General features: G+C 38.9%; 1 protein-coding gene across 1 annotated transcript in view; it reads left to right on the top strand.

Moving 5' to 3' along the window:
* The window catches only part of LOC139757842 (ethanolaminephosphotransferase 1), a 39,107-nt gene that overhangs the window by 311 nt on the left and 20,478 nt on the right, over positions 1-18,318 (top strand). The window contains exons 2-5 of the mRNA XM_071678739.1: positions 4,404-4,472; positions 6,665-6,863; positions 14,597-14,859; positions 15,022-15,179. Of these exons, the coding sequence (XP_071534840.1) occupies positions 4,404-4,472; positions 6,665-6,863; positions 14,597-14,859; positions 15,022-15,179 (689 nt within the window). The remainder of the gene's footprint in view (positions 1-4,403; positions 4,473-6,664; positions 6,864-14,596; positions 14,860-15,021; positions 15,180-18,318) is intronic.

Below are 18,318 nucleotides of genomic sequence, written 5' to 3'. Positions count from 1 at the left end.
GCTTACATGCCCTTCATGTTTAATTATTATATTGAAAATTGAATTTTGACATTCGTTTAAGTTAATAGCAAGACTGCTATCCACTGGGTCAGCTAGACTATCCCAGTCATTGATTATTCTTGAGGTGAAGAATATGCCTAAAATTAGTCATATTTCAAGGCCAAGTTAGCTTGATGATAAGTCACTTTGTCATTTGACTTTATCGTGTGAGTAACGTGAATTGTCATTTGCATTTTTTTCCGTACGCAGTGGATACCAGAGTGGGATCCTGTCTCCAAGTAGGATGATTACAATGCCCGAGTTCTTATATTTTCTTTATGGTTACAGTAATTGTATCATCAAAGTAGATGAAAATTACGATAGTGAATTAATTGTATATGAGGTATATTCCATAGGCAAGGGCCAATTTAAGGAGTGGAAGGCTACCATAGGCTAAGTTGTGTGAGGTTCTTTGGGTTGATTTTTTTTTTAACGGAATTTTTTTGAGATCTTGTCTGGGTAGCTATTGGCTTATACAGTATTGATGACTGGTCAGAGGAGAAGTGATGGTTGGTGGATTCCTGTACTTTTTAAGTTGGTATTTGACCCTGTGCCACACGAGCATTAGTTGAAGGAATTAAAACTGTATAGCATCATGAGGGAAATATACAAAGAAATTTCATGTCTCGTACAAGAGAAGAAAGTAATGGGTTTCAGTTGATGGTCAGACAAGTAAATGGTTGCTGGTTACTTGTGAGTCACCTTAAGGCCCAATCCTGTTCATAATCTTTGAATCTCTTTAACTGCTCCACGCATCATATCATGAGTTACGGTATTACTGCCCTAGATGTTATATGACATTTTGTTGGCTCCAGTTATCATTTGGAGTCCCAACTGACATTCCTTCTCTCATTTACTCATAGATGTCATTAGCAGTCTACCACTTCAGCTGAAAAAATTATCATGCATCTCTGTCATCCACAGATTGTTAAAGTAGGTGCATGTATATCATCATAGCATGCAGCCAGATTTACATGCTCCTTATTTTAGTAATTTGAAATAAAAGAAACAGTTTTTTCTTTATTAGTGTTTGTACTCTTCATGGAAAGATTATTTTTACACCAGTGTATTTAAATGATTTGTTGATAGATGAATAAAAAGTATAGTATCAGGAATATTATGAAAATGCTTATTTATAGAATATGTAAATGATACTGGTAAACAGTGAGAGAGAACTTAAGACTGATACTGTCAAACAAGCTATACCCTCATTAAACAAAACAAAGCAACAGTTACCTCTTTCAGAAAGATTGCAGGTTGGATCTTGCCAGCTTTCAAGCTAGTGCAGGAAAAACCAGTGATGATGCTCTTCAAGGCATCAATACTTTCACAGTTGAAACACCACTTGTTAAAAATCATGTCTGGAAATGACATGTAAGAGGAATTGAACTACTGCTATTGTGTCTCTTACAACTCTGTTGCTGACACAGTTCTCTTCATGAACTCCCATCAAGGAGATGACAATGGTAAATGTGTCTCTGCTTATCCCAGGCCTTATGTGTCTTCCTCACTTACACTATTCTCAGCATTCTTCTCCCACTTCTTTCCCTCCAGTACTCTTCCACTGTACCCCATGTCACAGGTGGTCTTCCTTGTACACCAACCCCTTTAATTGTACTATCATTCATTCTCTTTGTGATTTTCTTTTCTTGCATTCTTTCCATGTGCCTAAACCACCTTGAAGTATGTTTCACCCACTCTACCCCTTCACAATTCATTCCCTCAGCATTCTCCACCTCTAGCCGCCACACAGTTTTTTTGTCTCTTCCCTAGGTATTTAAGGTTTTGTACCATTTTGAACATTTATGGTTGTTCTTGCCCCAAAATTTTGTAAGTAAAGGCTGAGGAGCATGCTTAGGTTTCAGAATGCCTGTAAGAGCAAAAATAGTGTATAGTTTGTATATTTTTGACTTTCCCTTGGTAGGACTGTTATAGTTTCTAACTGTAATAATCATCCTTCTCACTCTTATTGTTTGCTTTCATAACTACATAATATTTTGTAAATGATGATGGTAACTGTAGCTTCTGTGTTCTTTGCTTAGTATAAGCATAGTGCAAATAAAATGAGTATCATCAAAGTAGTTAATTATACGTGCTTGTTTTATTGCACCAACAATAATTTTTGATATTATTTTAGAGATTTGAGTTAGAGAATATGTCATGAATGTATAAGAAATTCAGAAAGTAACCAGAAGCACCAGTTATACCAAAACTACTTGAGTAACTTTGCTCATTTGAAATTCAGTCAAACCCAGGGATAGTGATGAGTTTTTGGTGACTGAGCATCAACTCCTAAAGTTGCTGTAAGATGTTTGCATGCTTTTTTGCTGAGATTACTAATTAGGCAGAGAGCCGGTTTTAATTTCTTAGAACAGATGACTTTTGCATTACTTTTTACAAAATCAACTGAAAGATCAGAAATTCGACATATAATGTTGAAAGGCAAAATTTTTAAGCTCCTCGAGAATTTTATCCATGCTTTTGGCAATCGTCGTGTGGCCATCAAAATCGTCTTGTGGCCATCAACTGCTTGTTACTCAGTCTGGCATCAACCATATCTAGATAGAGACAGGAGGAGTGTCATAATCTGACATTGTTTCTAGGGTAAGTGTCAAGGTATCCATTTGTGATGCGTATCTGGCTGGCTACTTTGTACGACAAAAGAGGCACAGCATCATTGGAAATGTACTACCATCTTAAAAGTACCTTACTATTTTGCTCATCATTTCTTAGTTCTTTTATAGGATAAGGTTGTTGTTTTTGAAGAATAACATTTAGATTTAATGTAAACCCAGAGGATGGCAGGGAACCTCTGTATGAGGAGCAGCTTTTTGAAGGCTTGCTGTCAATTGAAAAGAATTTTGAGAGAATGGTATGCTTAGTAGTAGATAGTAGTTTGGAGGCAGCCACTGACCAAGGATGTATGTTGCTGGTACTACCTGCCTGGGTGGTGAGCTAGCACTTCAGTGGTTATCAAGTTGCACTCTTTTGTCTCAGGCAGCTGTTTATGGACTACTGGTATTCTGTCTAGAAATGCAAAGTTCCTCCTTGTCATGCACAACACTTGACAACATAATATCACACAACTCATTCCTCATAACTATAGTTTCATGTGTTGAGTGCTGTGTGCTAGCCCTACATTTTTGCAAAATAGACAAAAGTATTTGGTAAGAACATTAGTCAGGAGTATTAGGTAGAAGTCGTAGGTTGGAATGTTAGGTAGACACATTAGATAGAAGAAGTTGGTAAAAGTATTGGCTAGGAGCCTCAGGAAACTCTGAGCTAGAGTTACTGCAAGTGGGTTAAGGGTAAAGCTCTAAAGGTTATGAAGTTCCACTGGAGTTCACCGGTTATGGAGACTTTTGCCATGGCCACCCCTTGAGGGAGTTCCCAAAGGGAATGGGCATCTGAGATAGATAGAATGCAATGATACACAACCCTATACTGCACTTATAGACACCCAAGGACCTTTCTTTGTGAGAATATGAAGGTTGTTCTTATGCAATATAACATCATATTCAGAACACTTTTGGCTTCATTTTTCAGGGAAAAATACACACAGATTTTTATGGTTATAGTATGACTCTGGTAGGTGACCTACTTATTCCAGTCTGTTAAAGCTGACAATGCTAGAGTCTCTTGAGCATGAGGGATAATTCTCTAGGAATGAAAAAAATTAATGTGAAAGGTCATCTGTTGGGTGGTCACTCTACATTCAGTCCTTTGAGGTGGTTTAGAACCTGAAGTATCAACCAGGTAGTCTGGTATAGCTGAAAGTAATTGTTTCAGCTTTTGGATTTAGTCTTATCTGTAAGATTTTCTCAATGTGCATATGCCCTCATGCATGCAGGACAAACCTCTGTGGTGTAGTGGTTCGCATTACTGACTGTTATGCATGCAGGCTGCCTGGGATTGTGGGTTTGAATCCTGGTTGTGGCAGCTGGTCCACAGTCCACCTACCTGTTCATCCTCTCCGAGGGGCTTGTTTATAGAATAAATACCTTGCATAGGCAAGGGTATGATTACTATTTGTGTTTTCTAAGGAGAGAGTTTTTCCACTTTTGTTGCCCCATCTTTTTAACCTTGTATATGAGTACCATGTCTTTACTCCTATGTATGCACACACACCCTAACTTGTGTGTGTGTGTGTGTGTGTGTGTGCATACATATGTAGGAGTAAAAACATGTTACACCTATATAAGGTTAAGAAGACGAGGCAACATGAAATTAAAACTTCCTGTATATATATTTATGTATGTGGGTGGGTTGGGCCATTCTTTCATCTGTTTCCTTGCGCTACCTCACTGGCGCGAGAGACAGCGTCAAAGTATAATAAATAATAGAATATATATTTTTATCCACAGTACAGTGCACAAGACACAAGCCCTCTCAGCAATTATGTTATGCATCCATTTTGGAATGCTGTTGTAAAGGTGAGTGTGAGATCAGTTTTGATTTTTGTTAGTTATCAAGCTGTTGTAAATGAGTTTGTGCAGATACCGCTGAAAATACTACTGTGGAAAATGTACAATGTAGTGTTTTCAGAAGAAAAAAAGTTTTCTTCAGTATGTGGTACTCTTGCTTTTTTCTGTGGTTTGTCCCATGAGCACAAAAGTTATCGTCAGAACTTGCTATATATAATCAACCCTTAAACTCCTAGGATTTGTTTCTTTTTCCCCATCCTTAAGACTCAAATATTCAGGGACTTTTAGGTTTGAACTAGTTTTTCTTTTTAAAGATATAACACAAGTACTGTGAAGAAAAAACATGTAAGAGTATATTTAGGCCATAAACATCTTTCTGAGAGTGTGTAAAAGTTTAGATTGCTTCATATGTGTAGAGTGCTAAAGATATGCTGCTAGATACCCACTACATGTGGGCTGGCAGCCTATCATTTTATCATTTCCATGCTTTTTATGCATATACTGTAAGTTATTGACATCTTTGTTGTTTTTTTATGACAGAACAAATTAATTTCACTCAGAAACTGTATGATTCATACATTTTATTAACAGGAAAAGGAAATTTTTCTAGATGAATCTGATATGATGGTTGGCATCACTTGTTTACATTTTCCTGTGTTGCTGTCTTAGTTCACCAGCCATGTGTACCAGGATATGTCCGTATGTTCTTTTTTTGATGGCATTTGGTTATATTCCCCTAAGTCTCACTGTCTCTCCCAGTCTAATGCTCACTTATTTATTTTTGAGAGGTTGACAAACTAAAGACAGTGTGATCTATGAACAAAATATATTCCCAAAGTAATACTGATAGTAATACTGCAAGAAAATGACATTGTTAATGATTGATAGTGTATAATGAGGCAGTAGAATAAAAGAGTATATCTTTCATACATAGAGAGGTTAACAATAATACAAATGATATCTTACCATATGCGGACAAAAGAAGAGAAATTGGAAATGCAGTAATGGAGTGATCCAGTGGGCTCCATAGTCTCTGAATCAGCTGTAAAGGGAGAGTCAGGAAATGCAATAAAGACTGACTTATGGAAAGGGAGGGAGAGTCCACAGTGGAAACTGATGGTGAAAGTGGGAGCCTTTAATCTTGAAAAACAGACTTGAGCACAGAAAGAGACAGAGACAATGGTTCAGATATAGAAGGAGAGGGAGAAATGGAAGGTGTGGGATCTATAAGCACACTTGAGCACAGAAAGAGACAGAGCCTCTGCATTAGGTGTGGATGGAGAGGAAGAAAGTGGCTGTCAGGTAATTTGCTGAAACCTTCCCTTAGTTGCTGCGAGTGGGAAAGACATTGCAGTGCTAAAGCAAGAAATTCATAGAATGCACAGAGTCTTTAGATACTAAGCAAAGGGAATGTGCAAGTATGGCAAGACTGGCATATTGAAATTACATTTTGAATTTCACAGAAAATGTCTGAATTGGCTTAAAAAGGCAAATTCTGTTATGGGAAGGGATGCAGATTTAATCAACCAGAATTGTGGAAATTATCATTAAAGTTAAGGTGTTACCTGAAGAAGCATTGGAAGGACCACCACATATCAGGGACAATGAGACAACCGTCAAGCTAAACACAGTACACACCCTTTTTTTAGACTTGGACACAGAGCCAAACAGAGGTAGGGACCTAATCCAGGTTCACATCCAGTTTCCATTCCTCTAACATACTACTCATCTTGGTTAACTTACATTGAAACACATGTAGACACCAGCCTGAGCCTAAACCTTTCCTTATTTTCTCACCTTTCCTGTTTTAGAAAGGTAGCATTAAGAGCAGATGACTTATCCTTAAAGGAAAAAATCCTCAAAAAATCCCCCTTTTAGAAAGTTAATACAGAGGTGGAGATTTTTCAATTCCTGCTCCCACCACTCATAGTTGCCATTCTACCTAGAGGTATTTTTTTTTAATATTTGTATTTTTATTACTTGAGAAAATAAACCCTGTAGCTCATATCATTTATACTTTTGAATTATCTGATCTGAGGATCTCTCTGTCAGTTTAAACTAATAAGGTTGTATTGTATTTTGAAAATATTATTAGTTGATTCTGTACTTTAAAGATTTTCCCTGAAAATTACATGTACAATTGTATGATTTTCGTTCTAGACATTCTGGAATACTTTAGATTATTATATCCTCTCTTACAGATATGTCCACGTTGGATAGCTCCCAATGTCCTCACATTTGTGGGGTTCCTGTTTACGGTGGCTAATTTTGTTCTTCTGTCCATCTATGACTATAGTTACTATGCTTCTAGTGATGCACCTCCAGGAGATAACTATCCACCTGTACCAAACTGGGTTTGGTTAGCCTGTGCTTTCAATCATTTTATGGCACACACTTTAGGTAAGTTCATGTCTTGTTGATGGTCCTTCTCCCACATTTGGATGATCATTCCCTCACATGTGCAGGGGAACAATGTGTGAATATAATGTTTTATCATAGCAAATTTAAAAGATTTTAGTACCCTTGAGAATGAAAAATCATGCACTGTTATTACATGATCTGCAGATGTCTCTTCACTGACATGATTGCTTTTATCTGCTATCATTTTCATGAGTCTTTTTAGCATGTTATGGTTTCTTACCATCTTCATACCTTTTAGGTGTCATACTTCACTGAACAGCAGCGCATGAAACATATAAATTATTTTCACTCAGTTAATCTCAGTACATGGTATATGCTTTCATGAAGAAAAGTTTGGAAATAATTGATCATTAGTGGCGAAAGGTCAAATCTGTAACTTCTCTCATTATGTTCTCTCTATAGGTGATTAAGGCTGGTTGTTTTACTGTTCATGCATGTTGGTCTGCATAGTTTATATTATCTTTATTATTATATATAACCCCAGGACCCCAATTATGGGGATCCTGCATTTCAAGGCTATGAGAAGCAGGAAATGACAGATCCCTTTTGTAAGGAGAAATTCCTTGATGAGCCTGCACTCCCATCCTCCAGCAGACAATGATACTGCCCTGCCGAGGGTGTCTTTTCACTGTAGTGTAATGACAGACAGGCAGAGTCCAGTAACATCCATACTCTTGTGGGACCCAATCTCTCAAACATTATCATACTTCTGAAATTTCTTTCTTTTGATGTCACTGTCACTTTAGTCATTCCATTCATCCACCACTTTTTTACAGTAAAGGTACTTTTTCACATCTTTCTCTTAAAAGTTTCTTTCTAATTCCAAGTTTTGTTTTCTGATTGTTCTGTACATACTTTTCTCAAAGAACTGTTCACATTCTGTGTCATTGGTCTGTTCTAAAAATTTAAAGGTTGTGATCAATTCACCCCTTGCTCTTCTCTCTTCCAAGGTGGATGAATTCAAAACCTCTAGTTTTACCCTGGAACTCTTTTCTCTTCTTTTGTTTCATACTTGTTTGCTGTTTCCAGCATTAGTGAAGTAGGGCCAGGAGCAGATGAAGAAAAGACCTCATTTGCTGTATTTTGATTCTGGTACCATTTTTGTTGCCTTTCCTTGGACCTTCTTTTTTATCTCTTTCTGCTTTTCGAGGTGCCTTGACCAGCTTTCAAAAGAATTTGTTAATTTTGGCCTCATGTATGATGTGAACATCTTGAATGCAATTCTCATATTTGCTAGCAGACAGTCTCCTTAACTAATCTCCTATGGTGGGACTGACAACAGATTAGGGATGATGTTGACTCCCAGGTCCTTGCACATAGATTCTTGCAGTGTATTTCTTGCCAAATGATAATCACAAAGCATGTTCAGATTTTCGCCCTGTGTATGATGTGAACATCTTGCTGAATATTTCCTTTTCCATGAACTTAAATACAATTCTGATATATGCTAGCATACACTTCCCTTGATTAATCTCCTAAGATGGGACTCTGGCAACAGGTTAGGGACGATTTTGACTCCCAGGTCCTCACACATACACTCTTGCAGCCTATTTGCTGCTAGATGATAATCATGAAGCATATACAAATTTTAGCCTTAGGCATGATGTGAACATTTTGCTGAATATTTCCTTATCCATCAACTTTAATGCAGTTCTAATATTTGCTAGGAGACAGTCTCCTTAACTAATCTCCTAAGGTCTGACTCTTGCACCAGGCTAGGGATGATGTTGACTCCCAGTTCTCACACATAGATTCTTTCTGCACATAATCATATTAAAACCTTTTTTCATTGTGACCGATCTTCAGCACTTTACATGTACTCAGGTTGAACTTTATTATCCATGTATCAGACCAACTTTGAAGTCTGTCAAGGTCCTCTTATAAGTTGATGTAAGCCTCCCTGCTTTTTACTTCCTTCATGATTTTTGCATCATCTTCAAACATATTTAGGTAGGAGTCTAACCCCCTTCATCAGGTCATTCACATACATCATGAAGAGTAATGTTCCTGGAGCAGAACCCTGTGGCACTCCACCTGCTATCTCAGCTTATTTTGAGGATGCACTTCTGTCATGTATTATTCCTTCCCTTTCACTTTGATAATCATTTATCCATTGAAGGAGTTTACTTATTCCTACCTGGTAATCCAGCTTCTTAATCAGCAACCCATTTGGTACAGTGCCAAATGCTTTCTGGCAGTCCAGATGCAAATAGTCCACCTGTCCTTCCTTTTTGTTTAAGACAGTGCTCACTCTCTTTCAAAAATCTAAAACCAGACCGTGTCACTTGGGTGATTCCTCCACTTTAGAATGTCATCCATTTGCTCTCTGATTATCTTTTCCAGAACCTTACGACCACACTCATCAGTGAGACTGGTCTGTAGTTCAGTTCCTTTTCCTGGTCTCTATTCTTAAAGTTGGATATGTAATTTGCTCCTCTCCATCCCTTGGCACTTACCTTTCTCCAGTGACATCTTGATCAGAATTGTATGAGGTTTGTATCGTGTATATTTTCACATGTATAGCATATTTGAAATTTCATCAGGAAAGTGGGCTTTGTATGGGTTAAGACTTCTCAGTATTCTCGTATTGTCTTTTCCATATATGTATGTATAAGTTCTAACAACATTGTATGGTTGCGAGGCATGAGCTATGAATAGGGTTGTGTGGAGGAGGGTGGATGTGTTGGAAATGAAATGTTTGAGGGCAATGTATGGTGTGAGGTGGTTAGATCGAGTAAGTAATGAAAGGGTAAGAGATTTGTATGGTAATAGGAAGAGTGTGGTTGTGAGAGCAGAAGCAGGTGTGTTGAAATGGTTTGGTCACATGGAGAGAATTAGTGAGGAAAGGTTGACAAAGAGGACATATGTGTCAGAAGTGGAGGGAACAAGGAGACCAAATTGGAGGTGGAAGGATGGAGTGATAAAGATTTTCAGTCATCTGGGCATGAACATGCAGGAGGGTGAGAGGCATGCAAGCAATAGAGAGAATTGGAATGATGTGGTATACCAGGGTCGTTGTGCTGACAGTGGACTGAACCAGGGCATGTGAAACATCTGGGGTAAACCATGGAAAGGTCTGTGGGGTCTGGATGTGGATAGGGAGCTGTGGCTTTGGTGCATTACACAATTAGAGACTGAGTGTGAACAAATGTGTCCTTTTTTTGTGTGTTTTCGTGGCACTACCTCACTGACACGGGGTGGTGATGCCGTTTCCTATGGGGCAGGTTCTCACTCAAATCAGCCACTAGTGCTGTATCATCAGTGAACAACATTTGACACTTTTCCCAGGCCCTCTCATCCCTAACAGACTGCATATTTGCCCCTCTCCAAAACTTGCATTTACCTCCCTATCTACCCCATCCATAAACAAATTGAACAACCATGGGGACATCACTTACCCTTACTGCAGACTGACCTTCACTGGTAACCAATCACTCTCCTCTCTTCCTACTTGTACACATGCCTTATACTCTTGATATATTTGTATTCCTAGGGATACGGGAGAAAGAATACATCTTACGTATTCCCTGTGTGTCGTAGAAGGCGACTAAAAGGGGTGGGAGTGGTGGCTTTTACTTTTCCAAAAGATGGAACAGAGACATGGGCCAAGTGAGGATTTTTTTCCTCTAAAGCTCATTCCGATTTTTTCCTCTAAGGCTCAGTCCTCTGTTCTTGACACTACCTTGCTAATGCAAGAAATGGCGAATATGTATGAAAATGAATAGAGATAGTGTGGTTGAGAGAGTGGAAGAGGGTGTGTTGAAATGGTTGGAATATATGGAGAGAATGAGTGAGGAAAGATTGACAAAGAGGATATATGTGTCAGAGGTGGAGGGAACAAGAAGTGGGAAACCAAATTGGAGGTGGAAGGATGGAGTGAAAAAGATTTTGAGTGATAGGGGCCTGAACATACAGGAGGGTGAGAGGTGTGTAGGGAATAGAGTGAATTGGAACTATGTGGTTTACTGGGGTCGTCATTCTGTCATTGGACTGAACCAGGGCATGTGAAGCATCTGGGGTAAACCATGGAAAGGTCTATGGGACCTGGATTTGGATAGGTAGCTGTGGTTTCAGTGCACTACACATGACAGCTAGAGAGTGAGTGGGAACGAATGTGGCCTTATTTGACTGTTTTCTTGGCGCTACCTTGTTGAAGCATGGGGTAGTGAGGCTGTTTCCTGTGGGGTAGGATAGCAACAGGAATGGATGAAGGCAAGCAAGTCTGAATATGAACATATGTATATATGTATATGTGTGTGCATGTGTATGCATATGTATGTATATGTGTATATGTTGATATGTATATGTGTGTGTATGTGTGTATCTAGGTCCCACAGACCTTTTCATGGCTTACCCCAGATGCTTCACATGCCCTGGTTCAGTCCAGTGACAGCATGACGAGCTCAGTAAACCACATCGTTCCAATTCACTCTATTCCCTGCACGCCTCTCACCCTCCTGTATGACTCATGGTGAGGTGCCTGAGGATTGGAGGAATGCTTGCATAGTGCCATTGTACGAAGGCAAAGGGGATGAAAGTGAGTGCTCAAATTACAGAGGTATAAGTTTGTTGAGTATTCCTGGGAAATTATATGGGAGGGTATTGATTAAGAGGGTGAAGGCATGTACAGAACATCAGATTGGGGAAGAGCAGTGTGGTTTCAGAAGTGGTAGAGAATGTGTGAATCAGGTGTTTGCTTTGAAGAATGTATGTGAGAAATAATTAGAAAAGGAAATGGATTTGTATGTAGCATTTATGGATCTGGAGAAGGCATATGATAGAGTTGATAGAGATGCTCTGTGGAAGGTATTAAGAATATATAGTGTGGGAGGCAAGTTGTTAGAAGCAGTGAAAAGTTTTTATTGAGGATGTAAGGCATGTGTACGTGTAGGAAGAGAGAAAAGTGATTGGTTTTCAGTGAATGTTGGTTTGCGGCAGGGGTGTGTGATGTCTCCATGGTTGTTTGATTTGTTTATGGATGGGGTTGTTAGGGAGGTGAATGCAAGAATTTTGGAAAGAGGGGCAAGTATGCAGTCTGTTGTTGATGAGAGAGCTTGGGAAGTGAGTCAGTTGTTTTTCGCTGATGATACAGTGCTGGTGGCTGATTCGTGTGAGAAGCTGCAGAAACTGGTGACTGAGTTTGGTAAAGTGTGTGAAAGAAGAAAGCTGAGAGTAAATGTGAATACGAGCAAGGTTATTAGGTACAGTAGGGTTGAGGGACAAGTCAGTTGGGAGGTAAGTTTGAATGGAGAAAAACTGGAGGAAGTGGTGTTTTAGGTATCTGGGTGGGAGTGGATCTGGCAGCGGATGGAACCACGGAAGCGGAAGTGAATCATAGGGTGGGGGAGGGGGCGAAAGTTCTGGGAGCGTTGAAGAATGTGTGGAAGTCGAGAACATTATCTCAGAAAGCAAAAATGGGTATGTTTGAAGGAATAGTGGTTCCAACAATGCTATATGGTTGCGAGGCATGGACTATGAATAGAGTTGTGTGGAGGAGGGTGGATGTGCTGGAAATGAGATGTTTGAGGACAATATGTGGTGTGAGGTGGTTTGATCGAGTAAGTAATGAAAGGGTAAGAGAGATGTGTGGTAATAAAAACAGTGTGGTTAAGAGAGCAGAAGAGGGTGTTTTGAAATGGTTTGGTCACATGGAGAGAATGAGTGAGGAAAGATTGACGAAGAGGATATATGTGTCAGAGGTGGAGGGAATGATGATAAGTGGGAGACCAAATTGGAGGTGGAAAGATAGAGTGAAAAAGATTTTGAGTGATCAGGGCCTGAACATGCAGGAGGGTGAAAGGCGTGCAAGGAATAGAGTGAATTGGAACGATGTGGTATACTGGGGTCGACGTGCTGTCAGTGGATTGAACCAGGGAATGTGAAGCGTCTGGGGTAAACCATGGAAAGTTCTGTGGGGCCTGGATGTGGAAATAATCACTCTCCCCGCTTCCTGCTAGTACACATGCCTTACATCCTTGTTAAAACTTTTCACTGCTTCTAGCAACTTTCCTCCCACACCATACACCCTTATGACCTTCCACAAAGCATCTGTATCAACCCTATCATATGCCTTCTCCAGATTCATAAATGCTAGACACAAATCCATCTGTTTTTCTAAGTATTTCTCATACATATTCTTCAAAGCAAACACCTGATCCTTACATCCTCTACCATTCTGAAACCACACCGTTCTTCTCCAGTCTGATGCTCTGTACATGTCTTCACCCTCTCAATCAATACTATGACCTATGATTTCCCGGGAATACTCAACAAACTTATGCCTCTGTAGTTTGAACACTCACCTTTATCCCCTTTGCCTTTGTACATTGGCCCTATGTATGCATTCCGCCAGTCCTTAGGCCCTTCACTGTGGTCCATACATACATTGAATATCCTTACCAGCCAATCAACGACACAGTCACCCCCTTTTTTAATATTTATATTTATTTTGCTTTGTCGCTGTCTCCCGCATTTGCGAGGTAGTACAAGGAAACAGATGAAAGAAAATAGCCCAACCCACCCCCATACACATGTATATACATACACGTCCACACACGCAAATATACATACCTATACATCTCAATGTACACATATATATACACACACAGACACATACATATATACCCATGCACACAGTTCACACTGTCTGCCTTTATTCATTCCCATCGCCACTTCGCCACACATTTTTTAATAAATTCCACTATAATACCATCCAAACTCGCCGCCTTGCCAGTTTTCATATTCCGCAAACTTTCACTAACTTTTCTTTCTTGACGAAACCGTTCTCCCTGACCCTCTTAGTTTGCACACCACTCCAACCAAATCCCCCTATATCTGCCACTCTATCATCAAACACATTCAGCAAACTTTCAAAATATGCACTCCATCTCACTTCATCACTACCTGTTATTAATTCCCCACTTGCCTTCTTCACCGATGTACCCATTTGTTTTCTTGTCTTACGCACTTTATTTACCTCCTATCAAAGCATCTTTTTATTCTTCCTAAAATTTAATGATACTCTTTCACCCCATCTCTCATTTGCCCTCTTTTTCAACCCTTGCATGTTTCTCTTGACATCCTGCCACTTTCTTTTATAAATCTCCCAGTCATTTGCACTCCTTCCTTGTAAGTTTTGGCCAAATGCTTCTCTTTTCTCTTTCACTAACAACTTTACTTCTTCATCCCACCACTCACTACCCTTTCTCATCTACCTACCTCCCACTTTTCTCATGCCACATGCATCTTTTGCATAAGCCATCACTGCTTCTGCATATACATCCCATTCCTCACCCACTCCCCTCACATCATTTGTTTTCACAGACACAGACATACACATATATACACATGTACATATTTATACTTGCTTCCCTTCATCCATTCCTGTTGCTACCCTGCCCCATAGGAAACAGCATTACTATCCCCAGCTTCAGCGAGTTAGCACCAGGAAAAACAGACAAAAAAAGCCACATTCGTTCACATTGTCTCTAGCTGTCATAAGTTATGACTGAAACCACAGCTCCCTATCCACATCCAGGCCCCACAGACCTTGCCATGGTTTAATGTTACCATAAATTTTCTTCTAGAATACTATCAGGCATATGTGTGTCAGTATTTGAGATATTCAGTGTCTTTTTTTATTTTGTGATTTATGTTTGTTTTGTAATTGTGCTGTCATATACTAAAACAGTTTGTGGGCATTTTGTTTTCAGATGGGATAGATGGTAAACAAGCTCGGAGAACTGGGACAAGTGGTCCATTAGGAGAACTTTTTGACCATGGGTTAGACTCCTGGACAACTTTCTTTATCCCTGCTTGTATTTGGTCCGTATTTGGACGTTTAGATTACAGTATTACTTCACTCAGGTTTTATTTCGTTTTATGGAATGTTATTACCTGTTTCTACACATCCCACTGGGAAAAATATCTCACCAAGATTCTATTCCTTCCATGGGGATATGATATTTCACAAGTGGTGAGTATTAATAAGAGATTATTGATTCTGAAAATGGACAATGAGAGTAGTTACAGTTTGTGAATCACAGATAAAGATTGTTGAAGAGATGATGAAATATGGGAAATATTTGCTGTGTATTGCTGTTAATCTGATTACCTGATTTTCTTTTTTTCTTTTCAGCTCATATTTCTTATTTACTTAGTAACGGGGATTTGGGGACAACACATATGGAAATTTGAGATTGTTAAGAGTGTTTCTTCTGGAGCTATGTTTGAATTCATGATGTATGCTGGATCTCTTGGCACTTCTCTTCCTATGTCCTTTTGGAACATATACAAGTAAGTTACTTTGAGATACAGCCAGGTCGTCATTATGGTAATATATACACTAATACTTTTTGAATATCAAATAGTTTGATAAAGATACAATTCACTAGTAATGCTGTTGGACACTTGCATGTTGTCCCTCAGAAGATACTTAGACATATTGACAGAGCTGAGATTAGCAGCCAATTGATTCATAAGAATGGAAGACCACATTACAACCATGCCTGAGGTATTACAGAAAGACAGCTTCACCATCATCCAAAAAAAGAAAGTGATCTCAGATGCACAGAATCAGATTCTTTTTGGCTCTGAACTTCAAATAGCCTTTCTTATTGCACTCAGCTTTAATTCAGTCTTTGCTGACTTCAGCACATCTCCTTTCATTGCCCTGAATATCTTAAATGCATTTAGCAAGTTTTGGCAACAGATGATTTTTGTATCTTCCATCCTAGGTTACTTGTTTTTCAGCATATCTTTCTTTGTTCTATCCCAGGTTACTTGTTTCAGGACATATCCTTCTTTGTTCTATCATGGATGGGAAAGGGACCATGAGGAAGGAGGAAATAAGAAGAAAACAGGGAAATATAAAACAAGTTACAGTTATGTAATGTATTTCCCTTTAAATATACATTGTGACTTTTATCATTATCACTACATCATTCACAGACTAATGGGCTTCAACCATATGTCCAGCTTACACAATTTAGGTTTACTGATATTTTCTTTTACTTGAGGAAGCAAAGATCAGGTACAATTAGTCAGATTCTGAACAGACAGGTCATCCTCCTTGCAAAGACTGGATGTTGAATAGTTAAGCTCAAAACTCACACACACACACACACACACATGATAGTAGGGAATGTTTAAGATATGGGGCCCTATGAGTGTAAAACTCCCACCTGCTTTAGCACAAAAAGGTAATTACAAATAGATAATTAGATGAAAGTAAGTGGAGGTAGTAGAATTTGAAGGGACCCAGGAGTGATATTATGTCTAAGTTTGCCACATTTTAAGAGTTTGATAGGGCATGGTAGTGGAAGTTCACCAGATTCAAATTGAATGCCCAAAAATGTTTCCAGCTCTGCAATTATATATTTTCTGATTATTGTGCTATTTACGAAATACAATTTTTTTTTGATAAAGTGGCTAACACTGGGGAAGTGAACAAATGTAGATAAATTCTTCTGGATAAGAGTACAACTCTGACTTGACCAAAGGGAGTGGGGCTGTATTGTAACCAAAGAAAAACTCTAAGAGGCAGATTAAGTGTAAATTCACCCAATGATTGAGCCTATTTATGTGGTAGTATGGACTGTCTGAACTGAGAAAGAAACTGAAAATAGAGGTTTAAAAGAAGGAAGGGATATTAGACAGGAAAGCAAGAACAAGCTTCTCAAGTCATACTAACAAAGCCAAGTACTGTAATAAAGTTTTGTTTCTTACTGGACTCAAGGCCAATATGAATTCCAAGAAGGAAATGTACTAAGAGCTTTAAGTCATAATAAGATCCACAAGGAAGGGTCAAGAGGGAAAGATGAAAGAGGAACAAGGGAATAGATGTTGGGAGATGTTATGGGAAACTATTAAAAAGTAAGACCAGAAGTTAACACAATTAGAGTAGGGGTTAAAGAATTCAAGGATCATGAAGGTTTTCATGAGATGTGAGAGAAACTTCTGGATCTAAGAAATATAGTTATTGGGCCTGAACAAAAGTTTGCTTTCATAGATGCAGTTAATGAGGCACTTGATTATAGGAAAGAAAGCAAATTCAGTAAAATGAAGTTTTGTGGGTATGTTCTAGAGGCTCTTCAGTTAGAGAATAAGAATAAAACACATACAGACTGTATTGCCAACAGTGGGCAGGGAAATGCTGAAGAAACAATTTCAGCAGCTGTTGAGTTGAAGGAAAGAACTAAAACAATACAGAATCTCTTGACAATTGTGGGGAGAGAGATGTAGAAGGAGCAATTTGGCAGCTGATCATCAGACATAGAGTATAAAGATGAGTGTGTAGGAACATTGACATGGGATTATATAAATAAAGGTAGATAGGAAATTTTTCCCTGGGGATAGAGAGAATACTTCCCACGTATTCCCTGCATGTCCTAGAAGGCGACTAAAAGGGAAGGGAGTGGGGGGCTGGAAATCCTCCCCTCTCATTTTTTTTTTTAATTTTCCAAAAGAAGGAAAAGAGAAGAGGGCCAGGTGAGGATATTCCCTCAAAGGCCCAGTCCTCTGTTCTTAACGCTACCTCGCTAACGCGGGAAATGGCGAATAGTATGAAAAAAAAGAAAAAAGATAGGAAATTAAGTGAAGCTGTGGGGAGGATAATATACACTTCGGGATTGAGCAATTAAGGATGTATATGGCCTAGTTGAAAGGTTTAGAGAAGTACAGAGAATAGAAGACCAGTGCTTGTTAGCTAGAAGAGAAATTTTAGACAGTCAGAGACACATAGGTTTACATTTCAAAACTGAAGGATCAAACTGGAAAGTGGATGGCACCAAAAGTAACAAGATGAGTAAAGTAGGAGGTCAGCATGTAAATCACTGGTTATTTTAGGCTTTAAAGATATACATTAGATGAGGAAGAAAAGGGAAAGAAGGGAGATTATTGGAGGTAATAGAGTTGCCAAATGCAATTTTGTTGAAGAAGGAGAAGGATTGGTGGTCATAATCAGGATATTATGGGGTGATCAGTTTTGGTTATGTTTGATGTGGAGTCATGTTGGCAGGTGGCAGTAAGAGAAGCTAAGAAACTTAGAGACAAGAGGAAATTCAATAGGTTATCCATCAAGCATGAGAAATCATAGGAAGAGAGGGAAAGAAACAAACATTACAGTCATAAAACATAGAAGCTGGAGACACCAAATTCTGCAAAAGAACAGAACAACCCCACCAGCAACACAGAAAGGGTTGGAGTGTTAGGAGATGGCAATGTTGGGTCAAAGGTAATGTATCTAAATGTTGAAGGATGTATAGTTAATGGTAAGAGTTAGAGTTGAAGGATCCTATAAAGGAAAGTACTCCTGATAGTGTTGGAGTAATGGAAACAAAGCTTACTAAAGAGATAAGATCTCACTTGTTTTGCTCAGAGGAGTCTATGATGGTAAGGAGTTGAAGAGAAGGCAAAGGAGGGGTAGCACTGGCCC

This window comes from Panulirus ornatus, chromosome 28 (assembly GCF_036320965.1).
Source record: "Panulirus ornatus isolate Po-2019 chromosome 28, ASM3632096v1, whole genome shotgun sequence".
Classification (NCBI taxonomy): domain Eukaryota; kingdom Metazoa; phylum Arthropoda; class Malacostraca; order Decapoda; family Palinuridae; genus Panulirus; species Panulirus ornatus.
This window is presented reverse-complemented; position numbering and strand designations above follow the sequence as displayed.